Source organism: Toxorhynchites rutilus, chromosome 2 (assembly GCF_029784135.1).
Source record: "Toxorhynchites rutilus septentrionalis strain SRP chromosome 2, ASM2978413v1, whole genome shotgun sequence".
NCBI classification, from domain to species: Eukaryota; Metazoa; Arthropoda; class Insecta; order Diptera; family Culicidae; genus Toxorhynchites; species Toxorhynchites rutilus.
Genome location: NC_073745.1, coordinates 297147934 through 297175862, shown reverse-complemented (window position 1 = coordinate 297175862; position 27929 = coordinate 297147934). Strand labels below are relative to the sequence as shown.

General features: G+C 41.9%; 1 protein-coding gene across 1 annotated transcript; it reads left to right on the top strand.

The window, feature by feature from the left end:
• The first annotated feature begins 421 nt into the window (after positions 1-421).
• LOC129767425 (bromodomain-containing protein homolog) lies at positions 422-26880 on the top strand. Its single transcript, XM_055768326.1, has 5 exons — positions 422-1196; positions 1261-3128; positions 3186-3322; positions 25627-26061; positions 26126-26880. The coding sequence occupies exons 1-5, from the start codon at positions 518-520 to the stop codon at positions 26586-26588; spliced, it is 3582 nt and encodes a 1193-aa protein (XP_055624301.1). The 5' UTR covers positions 422-517; the 3' UTR covers positions 26589-26880.
• The last annotated feature ends 1049 nt before the right edge of the window (positions 26881-27929 follow it).

Genomic DNA, 27929 nt, shown 5'->3' with positions numbered 1-27929 from the left:
AGGTTGCCACATTTTCACAACCTTTGGTACGATTAGATTGCAGGATGCAACATTGTACTAATTTCAAATCCGATTGGGTTCTGGAGTAATGGTGTATAGACCCATTTAATGTGGAGGAGCATTTTCTAAAACATCCAACTATCGATTTTCTATGTGTAACTTGTTTGGTTCTATAATTGTTTTTATGAGAAGTATTCATCATTGTACAACTATTTTTTATAATATGATATTAACCCTTGTATTAATTCTGAAACTCGTACATTGTGTTAATAACTGGGAAACGTAATTGTGAAAACAGCGATTCAAGCAACTCGAGCTAGCAGAAACGAACCCCGTAAGACACAACCCTACTGTGGCATTGCACACCTTGAAGCGAAACAAACTTTGCTCAAGCGCTGTCAAGCGGGGAAAAGAGCTGTCAGAGCTGGTTCTGCGAAAACGGAGCGAAAAGTGTAAACACCGCAAACACAAACAAGCGCTTGCTCGAGAGCTGGTTACCGTTTTTGGTGGTGCCAAAATGGGTCTCGACTTCGAGGTACAGGACTACATCAAAACCCTCAACAAGCACTGTCCGCCGTTCAAGTGCCCGAAGTGTGAGAAGAAGTATAAATCGGTGATTGGGCTGCAGTACCACCTGAACAACTACGATCACGACAATCCATCACCTGCGACCCCAGTGGCTGCTGCTGCCACCACCGCTGCTTCTGCTGTTGCTGCTGCTCTTAATACTTCTAATGCCAGTGATGCGGGTGGTGGCGGTGATGGTGATGGCGAAGGTGGCGGTGCTGAGGGTGGAACCGATTCGACAGCTGCTTCCGCAGCTGATTGCAGCACTCCCGGTGGTGGAAGGGGAGCAAAGCCAGTAGAGAGTGTTAAGCCTGCGGCTAGTGAGCGGGCCTCAACGAAGGTTGCGACACCTGCTCGGTCGTCGAGTAACAAACCGAGAAGTCAGAAACGGAAGGTGGGAGTGACACCGAAGAATAAGAAGCCCGAGGTGCCCTCGCGGGAAGCCCTTACCTATCTCGAGGCGGAGGATCTGGTGAAGATTGAGTTTGGGGGTAAAAGCATTGATCTGCCGGTGGATGAGGAATTTGCGCTAATCAGTCTCGAAGAGCACCGGAAGAGCTTCGATGATCCGGAGATGGAGGTTTTTTCGGTGCCGCCTCCGACGGAGCCGGAGGTGACACTGCCGGAAGGTGAGAGAATGTTTGCTGGGTTGAACGGGAGAGTGTTATTAATCGGATTTGGGTTTGTTTTTAGGGCATTTCAAAGATATTGAGGATTACACGATTTGTGATGCTCCGGCTCGGCCGAATGCGTATATTCGATTCATTGAGAAGAGCACCGAAGAGTTGGATGGAGAGGTGGAATACGATGTGGACGAAGAGGACACTACTTGGTTGGCGATAATGAATGAGCGGCGAGGAGCGCAGAATCTTGGTCCAGTGTCGGTTGATATGCTGGAGCTGCTGATGGATCGGCTGGAGAAGGAATCGTATTTCCATGCTTCGGTGACCGGTCAGAATGGTGCCATTGTGGATGATGATGCGGTTTGTTGCATTTGTATGGACGGGGAGTGCCAGAATACGAACGTTATATTATTTTGTGATATGTGTAATCTAGCAGTGCATCAGGATTGCTACGGTGTTCCGTATATTCCGGAGGGACAGTGGTTGTGCAGGCGTTGTCTGCAGAGTCCCAGCCGGTCGGTTGATTGTGTGTTGTGTCCCAATGCGGGAGGAGCGTTTAAGCAAACAGACCAGGGACAATGGGCGCACGTTGTGTGCGCCCTGTGGATTCCGGAAGTTCGGTTTGCCAATACGGTTTTTCTGGAGCCGATCGATTCGATAGAAACTATTCCACCGGCCCGATGGCGATTGGTTTGCTACATTTGCAAGCAGAAAGGAATCGGAGCTTGTATCCAGTGCAACCGGAACTCCTGCTATGCTGCGTTTCATGTGACCTGTGCCCAACAGGCTGGTCTGTGTATGCGAATGGATCAGGTTCGGGGCAATGACACCCATCCGGTGGTGGTCCAAAAGACGGCTTATTGTGATGCACACACTCCACTTAATGCATTTTCTTCGCCTGGTTCTTCCGGTGGGGAAACCGATCCGCGGGAAGTCTGCAGGGAGAAGATGAAGAAAGCCCGGAAGATGCTGGCGATGAAGAGAACATCCGTTCCGGTGATTCTCATTCCAACCATACCACCGAATCGTGTGGAGGAAATTTCCTCGCTCATAAACATCACAAAGAAACCCCAATTCATTCAGCGACTTATCGCGTATTGGACCCTCAAACGGCAGCATCGAAACGGTGTTCCGCTGTTGAGGCGCCTTCAAAGTCAGGGACCAGCCCAAAGTGCCCCGGGTGGACGGGGGAAGAACGATGGCTCACCGGACGCTCGGGAGCTCTATCAGCAGCTTAAATACTGGCAGTGTCTTCGGCAGGATCTGGAACGGGCCCGGCTCCTCTGCGAGCTGGTGCGGAAGCGCGAGAAACTCAAACTTATTCTAATCAAAACCAACGAACAGTGCGTTATGGCTAAACTCAATCCGATTGAAGCGGTTCTTCATCGGATTATCGACCAACTCGAGGCAAAGGACGTCCAGGAAATCTTCCGGGAACCGGTGGACACGGACGAGGTACCCGATTACACCGACATCGTCAAACATCCGATGGACCTGGGAACGATGCGACAGAAGCTGAAATCGGGATTCTACACGAGCATCGAAGATCTGGAGGCGGATTTCACGCTGATGATCAGCAATTGCCTCAAGTACAACAACAAGGACACAATGTTCTACCGGGCGGGGGTGAAGATGAAGGACGCTGGCACGATAATTTTCCGCTCCATCCGGAAGGAGTTGGAGCGTGCTGGGGTGCTTGAGAAACCCCAACCTGTGGCGGCTGTCCAAGGACCAGAGGATTCACTGGTGCACGATATTGAGGCCGATCTTAGTTTGCTTTCCCAGGAACCTCCCAGTCTGGAATTGATCGGGAAACTTCAGCAACAGGTGGCGAAGACCAACGGTATCAAACATCCGCTCACACGATCCAAGAAGGTCAAGCATATCAAGGGTGAGATTGCGAAGATCAAACGGGCGCTGGCGAGGGAACCCGAAAAGGTAAATTTTAATGTATTCAGAAGTTACAAACTTTAACTTTATTCATTTTTTTTTCAGCCGGCCGAAAAACCTGTGTTAGAGCTAATCAAAAATTCAGACCTCGTTGTTTCGAAGCCTCCCAAGCTTCAAACTCCTCCTGCAAGCCCGCTGAAGATTCTCAACAACAGCCCATCGCCTTCGGGAGTGAATCGACGGTAAGTAAACAAATTCCGTTTTCCCCAGAGATCGATTTTTTTATTCTTTATTTGGGGGTTTTCAGCCTCCTGGGCTTTGCCTCAAGATATCAAAATGTTCGCCTACTTGCGAAGAAAAACGTTCGTTTTCACCCGTTTTTCGAAAATAGTTGAGAATATGAGAAGCGAGGAAATATTACACGCTCACTTTGATTTTCGCGAGAAACGCAATGCCGTTTTTTCAGCGAATTATGATTAGCCGAAAAATTTAGTGTCTTCTTGATGCCGATAATGGTTTTTCACTTCTTCAGTACAGCTGAAAATATACCAATCTCAATGATTCCGCTGTGTGCGGTATGGGATTTGTCGATCTTTGTTCGATTTTCAGAAGATCGATCTTTTCCAGAGTCGTGAAGATCGATCTTTTTCCTCCGATTTTTTTCGATATTTTTTTTTGAACATTGATTTTAATCTCACTAAGGTTTTTTCATGGTTATCAATGAAAAACGACCGCCTAAATTTATAAGAAGCAGTTTTGTAAGTAGGGTCGTTACAAAACAAGTGGTCACAAATTATATTTATGGTGTAAATTCACGTTCACTAGGCTGACAATGAGAATTTTGACGAAATTGTATGGTGAAATCAGGTCCAGCTGAAGCGTTCTTTTCTAGGTCTGGGACCAAGATTTCGACTAAATGCCAGACGTATGACACGAATGGATTCAACGGGATTATTGTCAGCGGAGTTCTGGATGGATCAGTTGTTGAATTTCTAATAATAATTTTCAATGAACTTATTTAATTAATCAATTCAATGACGGTTCAAGATAAATGCCTTGGAAAATACATTTTTTCTGGGCTTTCAAGTTTTTTTTTCAGTCAGCTCGCGCAGTCCGAAGCCGCCGGACGCAAAGTTGTTCGTGTCCGTTATTGTGTTGGAACAATACCGTTATCGGTTTCGCTGAAGTGATTGTGTCGCTCTAACGGTGTTTTCTTTATTGCGAGAGTGAAGTGATAAGTAATCACAACCAGCGGGAGGGAGAAGTCCTCCACTGCGGGCGCTGTGAGCGTGTGCCGTTCCTCGTCATCGTATTGTGGTGCGATACACCATTGCTGTTGTGCCAAGCGATCATCACGTGGTTCGATTGGAGCACCGTTACAAATCATCCGCACCGTGCGCTTCAAGTATTTTAGTTTATATATATATATTAGGTTAAGGATTTAAAAAAAAAAAAAGAAAAAGTATAATTGTATATCTGCCATAATGGAAGAGTGCGATCCTCCTGATATGGACATTGAATCTGATGTTTCCTCCTCACTAACTACTGGGAAGTCGCTTAAACGCGTCCCCCCCTCAGACGATGTCTTTTCAGAGGAAGAGTTAATCAACCTCAACAAGCCCCCTTCAAGAAAATTGGCAAACTTTTCCACTTCGCCCCCTCAATCTCCCGCTCTCGCTTCCGATTATCTCCCGAACTTGCCTCCCAGCCCAACTGTTCCCGCTCCCGCTCAACAATCGACCTCGTCCTCCCCCTCAGTTGTCCCCTCTCCGCGTGTCAAGGTCTATCCAGAAGATGCATCTGGATCTGGCCCATGGGTTGTTTTCTTCCGGCCAAAACCCAACGGGCAATCGCTCAACGTCATTCAGATCATGAAAGATCTGACAAAAAATTATTCCTCCGTGGTCGAAATTAGAAAGGTTCGACCGAACAAACTGCGTGTTGTCGTGGCTGATCGGAAGCAAGCTAACGAGATTGTTGTCGACAATAGGTTCGTACTAGAATATCGCGTCTATGTGCCCTGCCATAACGTAGAAATTTCGGGGGTGATTACAGAAACGGGTCTGACGAGCGCATTAATAAAAGAGGGAGATGGCAGATTTAAAAAGCTCCCTTTGACGAAAGTTAAAATTTTGGACTGCCATCAATTAGGAAAAGTGTCCCAGAAAGAGGGAAAAACAAAATTCACGCCGTCCGACTCGTTTCGAGTAACTTTAGCTGGTTCCGCCCTCCCTGACTACGTTATGGTGGACAAATTGAGGCTTCCGCTGCGTCTCTTCGTGCCAAAGCCCATGACTTGCAACAAATGCAAGTCAGTTGGTCACACAGCAGACTACTGCGCCAACAAGGAGCGCTGTGCCACTTGCGGAGAGCAACATGTGGGCAAATCCTGCAGTGCGACTGAGCATAAGTGTCCATATTGCGGGGGGACCCCACATGAGCTCTCAGCTTGTGAAAATTACAAGAGTCGCTGGGAGAAACAGAAGCGCTCTTTAAAGGAACGCTCGAAACGCACTTTTGCGGAAATTTTAAAGGGCGCTTCTCCACAGGCCCAACAACAACAACATCCAATCTCCTCACACAATATCTTTTCCACGTTGCCAGTTGACGAAATGGAAGCGGACACAGCTCACGGGGGTACACCGTTTATTTCCCAAGGGAATCCCCGGCGCAAAAATGTGACCACTCCCAAAATTCAATCACAAGTCCCTCCGGTGATATCCCCTGTTAGCTTGCCTAAAAAAACCAGTGCAGCGGACAAGCAAAATCAGGTTCCTCCTGGCTTCCGTGGGAATAGTTCACCTTCGAACGATCCAGCACTCGAGGGGACATCAAAAACCCCAACTGTCCCTATTTTTCCGTCCAGCTCAACTTCCCAATCGGGATTTATAAAGTTATCTGACCTTTTGGATCAAATCTTCAAGTGTTTTAACGTTTCCGACTCCATCAGAACCATTGTCATCTCAATGCTTCCAGTGTTAAAGACAATTTTGCAGCAATTGATGCAAACATGGCCCCTCCTTGCAATGATTATCTCTCTTGATGTCTAATTTAAATAGAGAGGTCGGAGATATCACTGTTTTACAGTGGAATTGTCGAAGTCTTATCCCTAAATTGGATACTTTCAAATTTCTAATTCATAAATTCAATTGTGATGTTTTTGCTCTGTCCGAAACTTGGCTTTCTTCGCGAGATGATCTCTCTTTCCATGATTTCAATATTGTACGCTTGGACCGTGATGACAGATACGGAGGGGTGCTATTGGGGATCAATAAGTACCACTCATTTTTTCGAATTGACCTTCCACCTATTGGAGGGATTGAAGCTGTTGCTTGTCATGCAAACATCAGAAGACCTCTGTATTGTCAGCTTGTATTGGCCTCCGAGAGCTGCGGTTAGCCGCAAGCAACTTGTTGACATGTGCTCACTCCTTCCTGAGCCACGATTGATCTTGGGAGACTTCAACTCTCACGGAACTGCCTGGGGGGAACAGTACGACGACAATCGTTCATTGTTGATATATGACCTTTGTAACAGCTTCAATATGACCATTTTGAACACTGGGGAAACAACACGTGTACCTAAACCTCCTGCTAAACCAAGTGCTCTTGACCTCTCGCTTTGCTCGAATTCACTATCGTTAGATTGCAAGTGGAATGTAATCCAGGACCCCAACGGTAGTGAACACTTGCCAATCAAAATTTCCATCACCATTGGGTCGAATTCTTCTGAATCTATAAACATGGCATATGACCTCACAAGACACATTGACTGGAAAAAATATGCGGACGCGATTACTCTAGCCATCAATTCCAGAGATGGTTTACCTCCATTGGAGGAGTATAACTTCCTTTCTCGTTTGATCTATGACAGCGCAGTTCGCGCTCAAACGAAACCCATTCCAGGTTCCACCATTTCCCGAAGGCCTCCCAATCTATGGTGGGATAGCCAATGTTCCAAGCTTTATGTAGAAAAATCGAATGCATTTAAAGCTTTTCGGAAACGTGGTACTCCTGAAAATTTTCAAACGTATTTAGCCCTTGAGAATCAGTTCAAAAATTTGATCAAAGGGAAAAAACGTGCTTATTGGCGAACTTTCGTGGGAGGTTTGTCACGAGAAACGTCAATGAAAAAATTATGGAAAGTGGCTCGAAACATGAGAAATCGCTCTTCAACGAATGAAAGCGAAGAATATTCACATCGATGGATTTTTAATGTTGCACGAAAGGTTTGTCCCGATTCCGCTCCCGTGCAAAAAATTGTTCGAGATATACCACAAGATAGGTGCGATCTTGATTCTGAGTTTTCGATGGTAGAATTCTCTCTTGCTCTCCTTTCATGTAACAATTCTGCTCCGGGATCGGATCGAATTAAGTTCAACTTGTTGAAAAACCTCCCTGATGTGGCGAAACATCGCTTGTTGAATTTATTCAATCGGTTTCTGGAACATAATATTGTTCCAGATGATTGGAGACAAGTACGAGTTATAGCTATTCAAAAACCCGGAAAACCCGCGTCCGACTTCAATTCGTACCGCCCAATAGCAATGCTGTCTTGTATACGGAAATTGTTGGAGAAAATGATCTTGTTTCGCCTTGATCGATGGGTTGAAACGAATGGCCTACTCTCAGATACACAATATGGGTTCCGCAGGGGCAAGGGAACGAATGATTGTCTTGCGTTGCTTTCTTCAGAAATTCAAATGGCTTACGCCCGAAAAAAACAAATGGCTTCAGTATTCTCGGACATAAAGGGGGCCTTTGATTCAGTTTCAATAGAGGTCCTGTCAGACAAATTACACTCTCGGGGTCTGCCGCCTCTATTGAATAATATGTTATATAACTTGCTTTGTGAGAAACAGTTGAATTTTTCTCACGGGGATTCGACAGTAAGTCGGGTCTCCTACATGGGACTTCCCCAGGGCTCATGTTTAAGTCCCCTTTTGTACAACTTCTATGTAAGCGACATCGACAATTGCCTTACACAAAATTGCAACCTAAGACAACTTGCAGATGATGGAGTGGTGTCTGTCGTAGGATCAAACGAATCCGAACTGCAAGGACCCTTACAAGATACTTTGAACAATTTTTCAACCTGGGTCATTGGGCTAGGGATCGAATTCTCCACGGAGAAAACAGAGATGGTGGTTTTTTCTAGGAAGCATAGACCAGCAAAACCAAAGCTTCAACTTTTTGGTAAACCGATCACTCATGCTATGTCATTCAAGTATCTTGGGGTCTGGTTCGACTCTAAATGTACTTGGGGGGCCCATATTAGGTATCTGAGTAAAAAATGTCAACAAAGAATAAACTTTCTCCGTACAACTACCGGCACCTGGTGGGGAGCCCATCCCGAAGATCTTATAATGTTGTATCGAACAACTATTCTCTCAGTGATGGAGTATGGAAGTTTCTGTTTTCAATCAGCTGCCAAAACACACCTCATTAAACTCGAGCGAATTCAGTATCTTTGTCTCCGTATTGCGTTGGGATGTATGCCCTCAACGCATACCATGAGTCTCGAGGTTTTGGCAGGCGTACTCCCACTAAAAGATCGCTTCAATTTATTATCTCTTCGGTTCTTCATCCGGTGTAAGGTTATGAACCCATTGGTGATCGGAAATTTTGAGCAGCTGATCGAGCTAAATTTTCATTCTGGATTCATGAGCTCATATCATGAATTCGTCTCCATGCAGGTTGATCCTTCTTCGTATATTCCCAACCGTGTTTGTTTTCCTGACTACATCAATTCCTCTGTGCATTTTGATCTGTCCATGAAGCAGGATATCCATGGAATTCCAGATTATCATCGATCGGTGATCGTTCCTACGATTTTCGAAGCAAAGTATGGGCGTGTCAATTGTGATAATATGTACTTTACTGATGGGTCCTCTATGAATGAGTCCACAGGATTTGGAGCGTTCAACAAATTTTTTAGCACCTCACACAGTCTTCAGTATCCTTGCTCAGTGTATATTGCTGAATTGGCAGCGATACACTGGGCGCTGGACAGCGTCGCCTCACGACCTGTTGAACACTATTACATTGTAACGGATAGTCTTAGCTCTGTCGAAGCTATCCGTTCAGTGAGGCCGGAAAAGCACTCGCCGTACTTCCTTGAGAGAATACGAGAAATTTTGAGTGCTTTATCCAGACGCTGTTATGTCATTACCTTTGTCTGGGTCCCTTCACATTGCTCAATTCTGGGTAATGAGAGGGCTGACTCATTAGCAAAGGTAGGTGCAATTGAAGGCGAAATTTATCAGCGTCAAATCGCCTTCAATGAATTTTATTCTTTAGTTCGTAAAAATACCATCGTTAACTGGCAACGCAAATGGAACGAAGATGAATTGGGCCGGTGGCTCCACTCAATTATCCCTAAGGTTAGCCTCAATCCGTGGTTCAAAAGTCTGGAATTGAGTCGGGACTTTATTCGCACCTTCTCCCGACTCATGTCCAATCACTGTTCGTTAGACGCGCTGCTTTTTCGTTTTAATCTTGCCGACAGCAATCTCTGCGGTTGTGGCCACGATATCGAACACGTTGTTTGGTCGTGCGAGTTGTATCTTGTCGCCAGATCGAATTTAGAAAACTCCCTTCGGGCTGGAGGAAAGCAGTCCAATGTGCCGGTGAGAGATGTGTTGGCTCGGTTAGACCTTGATTACATGTCCCAAATATATGTTTTCCTTAAAGCTATCGATCTTCGAGTGTGATTGTTCATACATCCTTTTCCCCTCCTTTTCGTCCTTCGCGAGCTATCGGTTCCCTTCCTACTAACATTAGAATAAGTTAAATTGTAAATACATATTAGATGTACGGATAGTTTTAAGAATTGAGTGTGAAGTGTCAGTGTGAATGAGAATGTGAATGTGAATGTGAGTGCGAGTGTAAACACACATCTCCTTGCATCCCATCCTTTTCCTAATGAAAATGTGTCACCCTTCTAAACTCGAGTCGACCGCGAGTAATCGGTTTCCTATTTCATTAACCATAGAATTAAGGAAACAACATGTTGATATATGCTAGTTGAAATATAGTTAAGCTCCATTAAACTTATGTAACTGAGCCTGTAAAAATAAACGGATTAATAAAAAAAAAAGTTTTTTTGTGACCTTCATTCTGAGAATCATAATGAAATGCATTTGATGTTTGAATAGAAATGTGAAATGTTTATTCCATGTTAAAAAAAAGACAACACTTATATAGAACAAGTAGATAAATTGGAAAAAAAGCATTCGATTTTTCAACGAACGATTCTTCGGTACCGATTTAATCAGTGAATCGATCCCTGCGCCGTTTAGAAAATCATCAAGATCGATCTTTTCCAAAAGATCGCCCAATCCTAGTGCGGTAGCATTGGGTTTTAGACGAATTTCATGCCAACTCGTCTTAAGAGCGGGCAGCACTATATCAGATTACAGTGAAACATTGTGGGTGTAAAGATTTAAGAAACTTTGCATACTTGAAAACATCAAAAAAGCATTAGACTATTTTTTAGAAGAACAAAGGTTTGTTTCTTATTTTGAAACAAAAAATTATAACTAAAAAACTATAATATATACTTTCAAAATTTTGATTAAAAAATAAAATATAGGAAATTTTGTAAATTTGCATGAAAAAATACCAGATTAAAAAAAACACTGAAAAATCATCAACAGGTTATCCATACATCGGAAGAAGGGCACTTTTACAGAGAAAAAGCTAACTATCTGGGCGGAGACAACAACTATACTTAATTTTGTTCAAAATTAAGCTAGTGATATAGTGCATTTGACAAATTTTTAGATCGTATTGACACATTAAGGACCGCACGTTTTGGGGCAAACTTGAACGCTTCATTTGTTCGGATTCCACGAATGAGATGAACTTTTGTCGCAGACGTCAACAGACGAGATCCTGAAAAAATAATATTTTACTCATAACATTTTTATGTGTAAACTCTTGTGTTTGATATGTGTCTAAATGGAAAAAAAAGTAAAAAGCAGAATTTGTCAATCGCGATAATGTGCACATGAAAATGTTACGAGGTAAATATTAGGGGAAATTTTTCAATGAAAAAATGAAAAAGTTGTTGTTAGAAAAACTTTTTCCCTGTAACAGTGCTCTTCTTTCGATGTATAGATGACTTGTTGATAATTTTTCAAATATTTTTTTACAGCGTATTTTTTTAATTTGGTATTTTTCCATGCAAATTTACACAATTCCGTACATTTTTTTAACCGAAAATTTGATTGTATTATAGCTTTATATTATAGCTATAGCTCTATTTGATTTTTTTAAAATCTGATTTTTTAGGGTTTTTGGTAGCCATTATTCCTATTCTTAATTAAATAAACTAAATAGGGTACCATGAAGACACAGGTTTTACCAATGCATTGCTATAAATAGATCCTAAATATGTTAAGAATTGTGCCTGATACTGCTTTTCAAAATCTATTCTAGAGTGATTTTGATATACAGGTCGGACTCCATTATCCGGAGACTCGATTTTCCGGGATTCGATTATCCGGAGTATTTTATTTTTGATTTTCGGAAATTTTGAATAATTTGTATAATAATTCTGTATTGTATAGCTAATATGGGTATCAAATGAAAGGGCTTGACTAGTAGAATACAGTTATTTATGAAAAATTCAAATCCAAAATTGCCATCACCACAAAATAGCGCCATATATATTTTTTTTCACAACCCCATCAATATGGGTATCAAATGAAAGGGCTTGACTAGTAGAATACAGTTATTTATGATGGCTTTGTCCCACATTAATAGAAAATTGTCCCCGTTCCTGTTGAATGATTGATCTGAAATTTGGAACATACATTTAATTTTACTGTCATTATAAAACTGCGTATTCCATGATCTTGAAAAATTCAATTTGGCCGCCGCAAAAAAATGGCTGAATGACTTGATTTGGAGAATACACTACACTATGAACAACATAAATTCGAAAAGGTCGCCGCCACAAAATGGTCGACTATGTATTTTTTGCAATCTCCTCAATATTGGTATCAAATGAAATGATTTGACTAATAGAATACAGTACAGGTCGGACTCGATTATATGCAGACTCGATAATATGTGATTCGATTATATATAATTTTTTCAGTTTGGAAAAAAATATTTTTTCATATTTCAAATATGACTTATTTCATGAATAAATGTAGCCTTTCAACGTTAAGGTGAAGTTTAAGTGGCTATTACATGTACAGTGGGGTAAAAATCGTGATTTTTGAAGATTTTGCTTGAATTTAGAATTGTTTATATCGATATTGCAACCAAATTAAGAAAGATAGAAGTTGTGCGTCAAAGAACAAATTGTGGAGCGGTTAAAGAACTTCATTTTGATTGATAGATACAATCTAGTTTAATATAAATTTTTGGGATAAAATTAATAATAACACATTAAAATTTATTAACTTTTAAGTGTTTCACTTCCAAAATGTTATTAAAATTCACTAATTTAGTTGTTCCACTACTATATCCTGTACTAAATTTTCTCATCTTTCAAATGAAAGCATCAGAATCGTCTTCCGTAGCGTACTTTTTAATGTAGAGCCAGTATGAAGCAACAGAGTCCAAAACAAAAAAAAAGTTCTGTAACTCTGTCATTGTTGAAATTCGAACATATGCGTAGGAGGATTTTTTTCATCAAATATGATCGTCTATCACCTCCTGAGAAAATCTAGATAAATAATTTTTTTTCATGTTAGAAAGGTGTTTTCTGGGGATGAATCAAAAATCAAATTCCTCTTTAATTTTCAAAAAACGAAAAATACATGCAAAAAAAAACAAATAAAGAAAAAAAAATGTTTTGACTCGATTATCCGGAGTGAAAAAAAAATCAATACTCCGGATAATCGAGTCCGACCTCTATTTATTAAAAAGTTATATTTTGAAATTCAACTTGATATACTCAACAGGTTTTTGAGGTCTTCAAATAGGCCTTACAAATGATTGAACAAAAAGGCTTGGTTAAAATCACCTAGAAAAGGCTTTGTAATTTTTCTCTTTTTTTCATGTTTAAAATAGCTTCCGGCATCCGTAATGACAGAATCAGATTATGTTTGAAAATCGTCAAGCCGGACTTTTCCAGACATCTGAGTTGGTATATTGAACAAATGCTTCAGTTCGTCTTTTTCCGTCAGTTTTTTCTTCGAAATTTTCTGACTTCCGTAGAATCTTCTTTCTAAATCGAGGGGATGTCGATACTTACAACGATTCTGTCACTTTGAGTTTTCTTGTTCCTGCTGCTAACTGAAAACTGTCGGAAGAGGTCCTGGTTGTGAAGAATTTGAATTTTTGAGGTGCCTAAGGAGTGTTGTTCTTGGAATGTTATTCAACGCAGCTGTGTTCACGGGGGACCCTCCCTTAACAGTTTCTTTCATCCTCTGGTTTGTTCCTGACTTCCGGTTGCTCTTTCAAACGTAGTTAGTGGCCAACGGCTAAAAAAGGAGGCGACAATCAAATTGTTTTCAAAACGACATGTTCGTCTTTACCATCGGTGGAGTGTTCGTCTTTTCCCGACTTGATTAGTATTTTTTAACATCAATATTTCTGGAGTAAAAGCGAGAAAAATTATTCGATAAAAAAAGAAGAATTGTGATGGTAAAACACTCATGTAACGAAAAATACCCAAAAATTACTTGTTAACAATAAGAATCTAATTTTCTGCAGACGAAAATTTACATCGAAACGTTCGTTGCAGATAATTTTTATGTTTTTGTTTACAATTTTGACAGAAGACAAGCTAGATTTACACAGTTAGTGTCAAAAGTATTGAATACAGTGTGAGTTTGTACATTCTTCAAATCTCTTATATATGTACAAAAATGGATTTCTGTCTGTCTGTCTTTCTTTCTGATTCTTATGGACTCGGAAATTACTGAACCGATCAACGTGAAAATTTGTTTGTAGGGGTTTACGGGACCGGGGATGGTTTTTATGAAAGTTCGAGACCCCTCTCTCTCTCTCTCTCTCTCTCTCTAAGGGGTGGCTGCCATACGAATGAAACACACATTTCTGCAGAACTCAAGAACTAATCAAATTTGATATATGGTGGTTTGACACTGGTAGAATGGGGGGGGGGGGGGAAGGTGGGTTGCATAACTCGATAACTAATTAAGCAAATTGAATCAAATTTGGCATATGAAGGTTTTAGGGAGGAATAAATGTTTCTATGGTGGTTCGACACAACTACCCCCTCTCTAAGAGGAAGGGGGCTGCCATACAAATGAAACACAAACTTCTACATAACTCGAGAACTAATCAAGCAAATGGAGCTAAATTTGGGATGTGAGGGTTTTTAGGTACGGGTAAAGTTTTTTATGATGGTATGACACCACTCCCTTCTCTGGAATGGAGAGGGGGTCCCATAAAAATAATACATATATTTCAACCAAACGTGACATTGAAAACTTACGGAAAACTCTGAAGGGAAATGGGAAAATTGGGACAATTCATATGTTCTACAATCACATAGTTACAAGCGTCCTTAGTCCATTTGATGCTTGCGCTACCGAAATTGATATTTGTTCGAAACTGGAAATGGATTATCAGGTGATAAAACGCACTCTTATATCTTCTTCTAATAAAAATGGATCGCCGAATGTGAGTCGAATATAAGAACAAAACTCGAGGAAGGAATTTTCCGATTTAAGGCTGAATTTATTCTATCATATTTCATGTATCAAACATTTATTCCATGCAACGGAGAAACATGTTATTTGCAAGTGGTTGAAATTTTTTTAACGAGAATTGTGTCTTAAAATTACCTGATATTATGATGACGATTTTTGGTAGAAGTACTAAGAATTTTCTAGTGAAAGGTAATTTTAAAGGTCGATTAGAAGATCAATTAATGAAAAGTTCTATGATATGGGCCCATGAACGTGCGCTCAACAAGAAAACGTGAATGTTTGAAGGTATTGATAATAAAAATAATAATTTTGGGCGGGAAGAAGCTTTCCGGGTCAGCTAGTTTAAAATAAAAATGGAATTTATCAATAATGCATGAGTGTCCGTCTTACCCGACATTCCCCTACAATGTAGTCATCGCCAACTTTGCTCACCATCTTTCTGAAGGTTTCTGAAAGTATTTGAAATTTAGGAAAATTAGGAAAATCAATTCTTGACCGATTTCGGATCTTTTAGAAGCAGTGCATTGGTAAAACATAAGGCTGGTACCCATTTCATTTGTTAGGCAGCCCTAAAAGAAGCAGATTTTTCAAAAAATCAAAATGATGCATCTCGTTCCATTAGGGTGACGATGATCCGACGGACCTTTCTGATTGATCCATCTGGTGTGTATGATGTTTGGAACTCATACACAAAAATCTATAAATATTGGTGAAGGCCCGCGTCCCTCACTCAGTTAAAGCATACATTCATTGGCCTTTGTCAGTGCCCATCGAATGTTTGTACTAAAGTAAACTGACCAGACGTCCCGCATTTCAACAAAATGTCCCGCGTAAGATTCCGTCCCGCGAAACGTCCCGCATTTGGCAATAGAAACGAAAATGTCCCGCGATATCAATATATTAGGCTGTCAAAAAAGTCCTGCGGTATATTTTTTGGATTTTCATTTGTTCATGAAATTAGTTACAATCTTCTGTTTTAAGTCAAATATGCGCCGTTTTGTTCGATGACTTGTTCCCAACGAGATGCCAATTTCATAATACCCCTGTAATAGAAGCTCGCTTCCTTATTGGCAAAAAACTCGGATAGCCAATTTTCACAGGCCTCTTTTGTGGCTAACTTCTGACTACCTAGCTCGTTCGCCATGGACAAAAACAGGTGGTAGTCACTTGGTGCAAGGTCCGGACTATACGGCGGATGCAGAAGAACCTCCCATCCGAGCTCCCGGAGCTTCTGGCGCGTCACCAAAGAAGTGTGTGGCCTGGCGTTGTCCTGATGGAAGACAATGCGGCCTCTGTTTATCAAAGATGGCCTCTTCTTCATGAGTGCTACCTTCAAGCAGTCCAGTTGTTGACAGTACAGGTCCGAATTGAGCGTTTGGCCATAGGGAAGCAGCTCATCTATTAGATTATTCCTTGATCACTATACCAGCGATACACAGTGGTTTTTGATGGAGCTTCATCGCCAAAAGTCAAATTAAGTTGATTGACGCACTTTTGTTGTGATAATCCACGTAGAAAGTCGTAAAAAATCATCGCACGAAAATGTTCACGATTCAGTTCCATTTTTTTTGCCGAGACCAAACTTTCAACTAAATATAAAATAAACAAATAGCGTCCGTATGACAAAATGTTCTGAGTACGTATATCGTCAAAAATGTCAAACTTTACGATGGAACCGTCAGATGGACTCACATGACATCAGTGTTGCCAATTCCCGAAATATAAATAGTGACCCTCGTATATGCGATTTTACATGAACACTTAAAGGGTGTGTCACCTCAAATTGCATCACGGAAAAAACGCTGTAGAAATTTAATTTTTAGGAATTATATCTTCAGCTTTCGCTTATAATCAGATAAGAGTGTATAGATCACGTTGGCCATGCTTCACTGTCAATTTTTCGTAAATTTGGAAAAATGTCGTCGAACGAAAAAGAGCGTCGTGAATTAATCCTGTGTACTCATTTCGAGAATCCGGAGTTGTCACATCGGGACATCGGTAAGATGCTGGGAATCGTCCAATCCACGGCCAGCAGAGTACTCAAACGATACTTCGAGAACCTAACCATCGACCGGAAGGTGAAGAACGGCAAAAATGGATACTCCGTCAGTGAAAAAGATCACAAGCGCGTAGTTAAGCAGTTTAGACGTGATCCGAGAAGTTCGGTCCGGGATGTCGCCCATAAGCTGAATTTGTCAAGTTCATTCGTCCAGCGGACCAAGCAGCGGGAGGGTCTGCGTACATATAAGGTTCAGAAGGCTCCTAACCGCGACGAAAGGCAAAACATGGTGGGGAAGACGCGAGCCCGGAAGCTGTACACCGAAATGCTGACGAAGCCGCATTGCCTGGTAATGGACGACGAAACCTACGTCAAAGCGGACTTTCGTCAGCTGCCGCTTGTTCTTCTCCGCAGAGGACAAATTCAGCGTTCCGGAGGAGATTCGCAAGCAGAAACTATCCAAGTTTGCCAAAAAGTACATGGTGTGGCAAGCGATCTGCTCTTGCGGAAAGCGGGGCGCCCCCTTCGTGATGACCGGCACGGTAAACGGGCAGGTTTACCTTAAGGAGTGCCTACAGAAGCGCTTACTACCACTATTGAAGCAGCACGAGGGCCCGACCATCTTCTGGCCGGATCTCGCTTCGTGCCACTATTCAAAGGACGTGTTGGAGTGGTACGAAGCCAACGGGGTCACCTTCGTGCCAAAGGAAATGAACCCGCCCAACGTGCCGGAGCTTCGCCCAATAGAGAAATATTGGGCGATTATGAAGCAGGCCCCAAAAGTTGTCAAATCAGATTTCTGTTCAAAAAAAACTACAACCTGACGTTGTACAGAACCTTATGGACGGGGTAAAGAGGAAGGTGCGAGCATACGGGCTTGGGCTCGAAATATGAATAAAAAGAAAATGCCAAAAGTTGTTTAATTGTTTTTATTTTACTGTCTAAAATTTTCAAAAGGATCGGTCTACTGGGCGAATTTCTACAGCGTTTTTTCCGTGATGCAATTTGATGTGACACACCCTTTAGTTGTGCGAAAATTATGTTCACGTTGGATCCCACATATTGTCAAGATTGTCAAGCTCAAGAAAAAAGGCTCGTGTCGATTGGAATAAATGCTTTGAAAATTGGTTTAAGCGCATGCAAAAGTGATCATCGTGGCGAGTACTTTGAAAAACAATAAAAATATATTCGCAGCTTAACTATTTGTTTTTGTTCCTATTCCCGAAATATAAATAGTGACCCTCGTATTATAGCGCGCAAAAATACCTTTCCAACAAGCTATAGTATGACTCGATACAATGAATACAACTAGAACTAGCCTAATATTTCAATATCACAATTTGATCATGTTGATTTTCTTAAATGGATGAACCTCGAAAAAACTTTTATTTGGTAGACTGTTCAAGAGCGCTTCTAATGCATCCAAAGATTAATACGTTGAGCTGGTTTCATCGCTCCGACATTGCGTTTTTTGTTTAGAGAGTGTCAACTGGAAGCGACGGCAACAAAATTGGAAAATGATTTTTATAAAAGTCCCCTATTGATCCGCAGGGTCCAACGTGTGTCAGACGAAAAGTTCATCTTTGGTCCCCTAGCTCGGTCAGGCCTTAACGTTTTAAATAAGCCGGAAGAACTAGTGTATACTCGACAGGAAGAGGCAGAGTTGTTTGATGAAGTAACGTAAATGAAGCGCTGGGCGGTCTTACGGAAGTTGAACCATGGTGCCATTGGCCGGAACCGATGAAAAGATGTATATAGGCGTGTTATTTTACCTTTTCGTGGCTTTGGTGGTCGTCTGTCTCTCTATTTTGGCCATTCGCCCAAAAGTTTTCTATCGGGCGCAGCTGGGGAACGTTGGGAAGGTTGATGGTCTTCGCGACAATGTTTATCTCCAGCCGATCCATCCTCCAGTGATCTTTTGGCATAATGGGCTGATCCCAGGTTCGGCATAAAGACCACATCACCTTCTCAACTCCGTCAAGCACTTCGTATTATATATCTCCTCATTCACCATATGACTCGAAAGAAGAGCGGCTTGGACAATCCCTTCACGTCTGTCAGAGAAGAACCTTCTTCGAGAGCTTGATGTGAATGATATATTCGACGTCATCGCTTACCTGGGGAACGTAAAGTACCCGGTCCCCTGTCATTCGTTGAATTCTAGCATCAAGTACGTCTCGTCTTTCATTATGAGTACGGAAAGAAGTTCTTCACTTCTTTCGCCGGAAAGTTTCGAAAACGAAAGCGTTACGCCGGAGACCGAGATTTTGAGCGTTAATAGCTCCTAAATAACTGAACGAAATGGTATGATGAACACTTCATTCGAAAGATAAAAGACGGGTGGATAATGTCGGGGACATAACCGGAGTGACGTAGGACTATACAAAGGGGACAGCTTTTGTTAAATATATATTTTAAATATATTGTTTTATTTTCTTCTCCTACGTGAATACCTACCTATCTACCTGAACAATGGATTAGTTTACTGTTTACTCTTTATGAATATGTTGATGGTTCTGAAAAGAACCTTTGGTGTTGTGTTTTTGTTATCACTCGATATTCCCATCTTGTTCGGTTAAACCTTCCTGTTTAGCTATTGCGTTTGCCACAGCTTTCACAGTTGGAAAATTTCTTCCCATCCAGCTTGTGACATATTGTTCAGTAAATTACATTTAATGCGACGTGCCGGAGAAACACTTTGCCACTCACTGAAACTAATTGTTGTCTTGATGAGCGCCGAACCGAAGCTGCTCTGTTCTTGATGCGGGTTTTCTGATTGTCGTGAGCAGCTTTGCAAGCCAACTCGAGCACTCCGACGGCCGAAACTCTATAATCGCTGTTAGGTATACTGGTGCTCTGGCACCAATCCGTTCGGCCTAGTTACCCTTGCGGAGCAATCAGTGAATGCGACCAACAGTGAACTGGAGACCTGCACGGTTCGAGTGAGACTTTGCCTTTCCCTTAACTTGTCCTCCTTTGTTACGTTCACGATGCCGATGCCGTACAACCACACGGGTTTACGGTTTGAAATAAAATAAGATATTTTTTTGGGGTCCGCGTGTTTTATACTCTAGCAGTACACACTCACAGGATAGAGACAAATCGGCAAACTCAGCCAGAGGGGCGAGTCCAACGAGACGAACGAATGAGCGTTAAAAGGGAGCGATGGCAAAAAAAATACATTCATTACGATTTGTTTGCTCGTTTAATTCACATGCAGGCTAAAAAGGGTCCTTTTCAGGATCACAAATTTATCCTCAATCTAAAGAGTTAATTGTTTTGTTATCACTCGATATCCCCATCTTGTTCGGCTAAACCTTTCTGTTCAGCGATTGCATTTGCCACTCGCCACAGCTTTCACAGTTGGAAAATTTCTTCCCATCCAGCTTGTGACATATTTCACAGTAAATTACATTCAATGGCAATTGAACATTTGCGATGACAGTGGTACAGTGTCGACTTTCAATGTGGGGTCATAATTTGGACCCCGAACTCTATGTTTACAAAAGTCCAACTAACTATGTCGCATTGCAGGTCCGTCCAATTAGCTAAATGTCGAGATAAGTGTAAATTACTGTACTTTCAATCTAGAAGCAATTTAAGAATTGGTGAAAATCAATAAGCTCAGAACAACTGCCAAATTCACATACTCATCAGATCCTGGCAAACAAATTATGAAAAAATCAATTTGTGTTTTATTATTATTTTGGATATTGTTTTATAAAGTATTGAACTGTATTTCCTAAACTCTTTTTTGGAAGGTTTAATGGCCCTGAAAAGCGCCTTGTTTTATGGAATGGTTCCAATTTAGAAAACTTAGTACTCGTGGTTTTGAAAAAAACCATTTCGAGCGCCCTCGATGCCGCCTTGTTCTGGATTTGCCACCAAAGCAGTTTGTATAAAGAACAAACTTTTTTCTTCTGCTACCTGATGCCGTTTTGCGATTGCGTTTGCCACTCGCCACTCGCCGCAACTGCCTGTTGTTGTCTTGATGTCCACCGAACCGAATGTGTTCTGTTCCGAATGTGGGTTTTCTTATCGTTGCGAGCAGCTTTGCCAGCTAACTCGATCACTTCGGCGGCCGAAACTATATAACGCCGGCTAGGTGGACTGGTGCACTGGTACTAACGCGCTCGGCCTAGCTACCCTTGCGGGGAACTCCAGATCAACACGGTTCGAGCGGGATTTTGCCTTTCCCTTCACTTTTCCTCCTTTACCATGTCCAGACATGGCTGCTTGGGTTGGTTTGTTGATGTGTTGTGATGCGAACCGATGTGGTGTACGGTTTGAATGAGAATGATCGTTACGGCAGCGGAGCGGGGATTTTTAAGCTGACTGGCTGGCTCGAGAATTACGCATGTGTGAGACTGCGACCAATGTTTCGTCTTTTTTTTCTTTTTCCTTTCCAATCGTGCTTCATTCTATTTCGCTGCTGCTCTGGTTGCCCGTTTTGGTCGGTACGATTTGAGGAGCACAAAATGGACCAATCAAAAATGGGCACATAGTGCATTTTGACAATGCTTGATATTTCACAATTATTCAATTATTTATCTCAAGAAAAATGAAATGTTATTCGTTATGATAGATGCGTAGATATATTTCCTATCAATTGATGCAAAAACCTTTGCGATCTATTGAGAAATAATCGAGTTATAAGCGTTCCAAATCTTGCATTTTTTCCTACTTGTTCAGTGCCTAGATTTCCATTTCACCCCCTATATCTTCCGGTTAGACGTAGTCCTACGTCAAAATGTCTACGCGTTATAGACTTGTTACTTTTTGATCCAGAAACTTGTTTCAATAGTCTTAAAATTGCTTTCAAAACAGGCTATTGAAATCTCCAATCGGTATATAAGCGAGCGCCCCTCGGAAATCCACTCAGTTATAATTGAACAGCGATTGAGGTACCATCGCTTCCCTAACACAGACTTCAAAACCATGGAGCCTGGGGGAATCGGCATTGCAAAATAGATGCAAGCTTTTGTACTCGTTTGTGTTTTTGGAAACTTGAATGTTTCCCTAACACAGACTTAAAAACCATGGAGCCAAGGGAATTCGGCATTGCAAAATAGATCAGAGATGGGCAAATCAGCTCATCATGGTGAGCGGCTCAGAGCCGTTCAGCTCATACAAGAGAGCTGCTCATTTGGAACAGCTCTTCAGCTCAGTTGAATTTTGCGGTTGTCCACACAATTGCATAACTAACATGGGACATTTTATAGTGTGCATTTTCATAATGGACGAAAAGCAAAAAAATAAACGAATTTAATATATAATTGTACACAAACTAAAACTAATATGAATTCTAATAATATGATATAAAACAAAAATTGAATGCTGCAATCCAACATAGAAGACGCTTAGGATATGCTGAACTTAAACAACAGAAAATCCAGCAGTAGCCAAATAAAATGCCTTCAGAAATATTGGCCGACACAGCGTCTTTTGATAAAACTACCGAGATAGTTTTTGCATCCAAGTATATAAAAATAAATCCACTAATAGGCGCAACGAGAAATAATTCTTCGCGATGACAAAGGTAACGAAAAGACCATTATCAATCATTAGCATTTATGCCGGGTTGTTTCTTAATTGTTTTGATTCAGCACGCGGAAATAAGTTTATGTGTTTCAACAGTCATGTTTAAATAACAATATAATATAGTAATTTCAATAACAAGCATATAATAATGTTTATTATTTTGTTTGGTAACGAACGATTGAATATCTTCAAAACAAAAACCTTTTTCCTATCTGGCATCTCTGCTAAAACTAAAGAACGAAGAGGGACACACGAAAACAAACTAACGTCATATCATAAAACGCGGGAGACGAAAAATTCTTTCGCGTCTCAAAATTCACATTCTCTGCAGCTTTTGCGCTCCACAGCTATGCAGCTCAGCAGCTCAACAGCTCATCAGCTCAACAGCTCATCAGCTCAACAGCTCAGCAGCTCATCAGCTCAATACCTCAGCAGCTCATTAGCTCAAAAGCTCCGTAATGAGCTGATGAGCTGTGTTGTTTTGATTGCGAACCGATCCGAATCCGCTCACTAAAATGAAGCGATTCGAATGAACAGCTCATGAGCGGATGGCACATCTCTAAAATAGATACAAGCAGCGGGTACGTTTGTACTCGTTTGCGTTTCTGTTTCCCTAACACAGACTTAGAAACCATGGAGCCAGAGGAAACTGGCATTGCAAAGATGCAAGCAGCGGATACTTTCGTACTCGTTTGCGCTTTTGCAAATCGGAATGTTTCCCTAACACAGACTTCAAAACCATGGAACCAAGGGAATTTCGCATTGCAAAATAGATACAAGCAGCGGGTACGTTTGTATTCGTTTGCGTTTTTGCAAATTGGAAGCTTTCCCTAACACAGATTTCCAAACCACGAGATGCAAGCTGCGAATACTTTAGTATTCGCTTGCGTTTTTGCAAACCGGAATGTGTTTTTCCAACATAGATTCCGAAACCAATAAGTTGGGAAAATCGGCATTCCAGATCTCGGCAGTATTTTATACCCCCATGCATTTTTGCACTTCGGTATGCGTTTTGCTAACACGGCCTACAAAAGCGGGTACAAATGCAACGCTTTGGCTCGGTTTTTTAAGACTGCATGCCCCTTCATGTCGCCAGCTCACTGAGCTTCTACGCATACCGTTTGATGATTAGGCAAAATGTTGATAACTATTTGCTGCGATAACCACTACCATAGTGCATGAATTGACCTAAATTGGGATTTGTTTGCAATTGAATTCGTAAATTGTTTCATTCATTCACTAGTTTAATCAATAATTTAATCAATAGCTCTGCGCAGCGGCGATATCGTACCCAAAGAGGAACATTCGAAGTGCGATTTTTGTAATTGAAAAAACACAAATGATTACTAAGTCAACGGCAGTCCTACGTCAACCTTGCGGTTATATCATATGTATAACCCATCCATAGTTTTTGTTGTAGACTTAATAAACGTAAGATTTAAAGAAAATTTGTTCCTATAAATGAACTTTCATCGCCATCCGAAATTTTTTGAATGCATACGTTAACACTGAAATCGATGAAAAATGAATTGGAATTTTTGAGCATTCCATTCGGTGATTTGAAGAAAATTGTAGAATTTGAATCGTGCTTGCCAGGCGTAAATGCTCTGATTGAGCGAGTGATTTTCGGGCGTAAACAAAATCTAAACCACCGAAAAATCACAACTGAGTGGCGATACTCAGAAAGAAATAATACTGATCAGTTTAGACTCGCTGAACTATGGTTTATGTTCACATAACGTAAATACATAACGTTTGGTTTTTTGTGTCCCGCGTTAGACATCTGACCATATGGTCACTTTATACTAAAGAGTTTCATTCTTGAATTTTTATAATGTTTGTTTCTCGCCAGCTATAACTCCATAGTATGTTTATCTTTGTTTCGCGGCCGGCGACACCATGTCCAACATGTATTGGTGGCCTCTAAAAAAAGGTTGAATAACACTGCATTAGGGTATTGAGGGTTCAAACCCAAGGACATCCTATTTTGTGCCGAAGACCATAAGAAATCCTAGATATAACCCGTGACAGAAGAAAAATTGAATTCTAGTAGCACTGTTTCATTGAAAACAATGACAAAGAAATAAATATTTATACTCAAAATACGGTACAAGTTGATAAAAAGACGGGACAATCAAAATGGGTCGAAAAAACAGTACTGTCTCGTTCAAAACGGTACGTTTGGTCAGCCTATCGTATAGTGAATGTGAGAGGCTTTTGAGATGTGAAAGAAAAGGGTAGAATTTATCTGTGTTCTATACAAACATTTGAGAATACATACCTGGGCTGTTACGGATGTAGCTTTCTGAGACATCTGCACATGCAAATGTGGATGCGGATATCAATTTTTCAATATCTGCAGTTGCGGATTCTTTGCGGATGCGTATTTAGATACGGATGTTGATGCGAATCCAATTAGCTTAAACTTTTATTCAGAGTCAGTGGATCTTTCTTTATGGTTGTCTTTTTGAAAAGCACATCAACTCAAATGCCCGAAACAGAAACCTATTTGGTTTCCAATCTGACTGAAAGAAATGAAGCAATTTTTAAGAATTGGTTTCCTATGACTGAATAATTTCGAAATATGTTTCAGGCAATTAACAGTTGTGCGTGAAAATGTGCCATTCTGTTATCAAAATTAGAATGAGAAGGGGTGTGAGGTAGGAACTGCATAAGCATCTGGTTGCGTTCAACATAATAGTCTCTGCCATCTTCTACTGGCATGAATATGATTGCCCGGCTTACATGTTGAAGCATATACTTCCCATTTTCAATCATTTTTTCTAAATCGAACTCTGAAATAGTACATTTTGCGATCATTATTTATTATGAGAAGTAATTTTGCTTTTGATTCCGGAAACTCTTACGCAACTCCTACAATAAGAAATCTCATCGTTTACTTTAATCTGCCGTCCGGATTTAAAATCATCTTCTGAATAGACTTTTTATTTCGGACATGGGTTTGTGAATTGAAATATTTATTTCGATTGCTAACATTTTTTTGTCAAAAACTAGGAACTGTGTTTGACACTACACCAAATTGATACGATAGTAACTATCAGTCCCATTAATTCAACATGCCATGGTTTTGGTATGATATTGAATGTAATGAGAAAGTGTCCGGATTAAAAAGCGTCCGGATTCAAAAACACTACTGCACTATCTGTTAGATGAATCGATATGTTCCAACCTTTGTCGTGTGATCATTATCAGCATCATCATGAACTCGTTTTCTCAATGGTTGAGCTTAAACTGAACTTTTATGGGGCTATAATAAATTAATGGAGTTATACAAAGTGGGTTCTAACTCTAGCTACAAAATTTGTGACCTAGATGTCACACCGTCTAATCGTTTCCATCTCCATTTTCAGGACGGCAGTTCTCTTCACGCGGAAAGCCCAGGCTGCACTCAAAAAGCCGGAAACCCCGTCGAAGGAGGAAGCGGCGATCGCAGCGACGACAGAACTTCTGCAGAAAACGGCCAAAAAGGTCACTCGTGGAAAGCGTGGGGCACTGAACAAATCGAAAGCGGCCACGGGCACCAGCAACAGCAACACACTCGGAGCCGGTGGTGGTGGTGGTGCCGAGGGAGGGTTTCTTGGTGTGCCGGGACCATCGGGCAGCAGGAAATCATCCAACTCTCCGGAGAAGAAATCGTTCGAGGCCATCCCGGACAGCTTTCGTGTCTATCGGGGTGGCCAGGATCGGGAAATCTCCGACTCGGATGACAGTAATCTCAGCTTCACCGGAAGTACCTGCAGTAGTTGTAGTGGATTCAGTGGCAGCGGGACCGAATCGGAGTTTGGGTAGGCTTCATAAATTCACCACAATCATCCATAATTTTTTGATCAATCTATTTTCCTCCCGTAGAAGCTCCAGCATGGACGACGATCAATCGTTCTGCGATTCGGACATGTCAACGAGCGAGACGGAGGCTTTCCCGGAGAAACCCTGTATCGAACCGCTGAAGCTGGTGTGGGCCAAATGCCGGGGCTATCCGTGGTACCCGGCGCTCATAATCGATCCCGACATTCCAAGTGGTTTCGTGCACAATGGGGTTCCCCTTCCGGCTCCACCGACGGATGTTCTTGCGCTGAAGGCCAACTACGATGAGCTCGTGTTCCTGGTGTTATTTTTTGACGTTAAACGCACCTGGCAGTGGCTACCGGCCAACAAGCTGGAACTGTTGGGCGTGAACAAGGAGCTGGACCAGAGTAAGCTGGTCGAGTCGCGGAAACCCACGGAACGGAAGGCAGTCAACAAGGCGTACCAGGAGGCGCTGCACTATCACAGCCAAGTTTCGAGCGCGGACGGACCCGCGGGGAAGCTGTAAACACACGGCCATTACGAAAGCTATTATTACCTGTTGTTGTTTTGTGGTACAATGTCAAACATTGTTGTAAAGCTATTTGCAGTGCGGGGAGGAATCTATGTTAAGTTGGGGATGGCCTCGGCACATTTTTCGCTGCTATATATATACACACATATATATACGTTCTGGAAGCTAGGAGGTCTACTGTTTTTTAGGCTACAGTGTACTATTATTTATGATGTAGATTTCGTGTTTTAAAACCGGTTTAGTTGACCAGTACGAATAAACTTGGATAGCGTTCGAAGACATTGAATGGTTGTGTTTTATTTCTGAAGGGTACAGCTCGTCCTACAGGGTGTTTAACATATTAAGGACCGCACGTTTTGGGGCAAACTTGAACGCTTCGATGTGGATGAGACGAAGGCGAGCCATAGGTAGGCCTTGTAAGATTGTTGGCAAACCAAGGATTTAACCATCAAGCGTAGAAAATACGGGTTATTTCGTGATCCATCCGTAACAGACGGAACGCGAGACACGAGAAATCTCGTGAGCGGTCCGCAATGTGTTAATAAGTTCGAATACAACTTTTCATCGTTGTGTAGGTGCGCACCAAGGACCGTACGAGATCCGGGCGGCCGCGTTCATGCAGCCATGCAGCGTTCAAGCAGCCATGAAGGTGGTGAGGGAGTGGGTTCGTTGAAAAATGAACTGCTAGATCCGGAAGACCGCAGCTGACCTGGATGTGTCGTTCGGAACTGCCCACACCATCATGATGAAACACCTGTTATGCAAGCCGTACAAGAAATGCAAGGTTCACGGGGTAATAATAGCTACAACGAAGAAGAGGCTGGACAGACAAAACTGATACTTCCGCGACACGCAGGTCAGGAGGTCGTGTTTTCTAACGAGGAACTCTTTGTCTTTCAACACCCGCACAATGTCCAAAATGATCGGCTATGGACGCCGATGTTGGCCAGCATCCCCCCGTCCCACATAAACCTCCTGCGGCCCAAGAGCGCCGCGTCGGTGATGGCTTGGGGGGCCGTATCCAGACGTGGGAAGCTATCGGGAAAACGTGAAAATCAACGCCGCGTACTATAGGACCGATGTTCTGGAGAAGGTTGTGACCCCGGCATTTCGGGACCTCTACGGGAAGGATCATTACGTCTTTCAACAGGACTGCGCACCGGCCAACACGGCGACTATCGTCCAAATGTGGTGTCGGGAGAATTTGAGTTCTCGATAAGACTGTGCCCTCCCAGCTCCCTGGATCTTAATCCACTGGGCTTTTATGTATGGTTGTACTTGCTGGCTAATCAGAGCGAACATAAAGTGAGCATAAGGGACCTCTTTAGGAAGCTC

Bases quoted from the DNA above. Each gene is read 5' to 3' on its own strand.
- LOC129767425 (XM_055768326.1), top strand. From the start codon at position 518: ATGGGTCTCGACTTCGAGGTACAGGACTACATCAAAACCCTCAACAAG. The intron at 3,323-25,626 runs GTAAGTAAACAA...CTCCATTTTCAG, and splicing joins CCTTCGGGAGTGAATCGACG to GACGGCAGTTCTCTTCACGC. The intron at 26,062-26,125 runs GTAGGCTTCATA...TTCCTCCCGTAG, and splicing joins GGGACCGAATCGGAGTTTGG to AAGCTCCAGCATGGACGACG.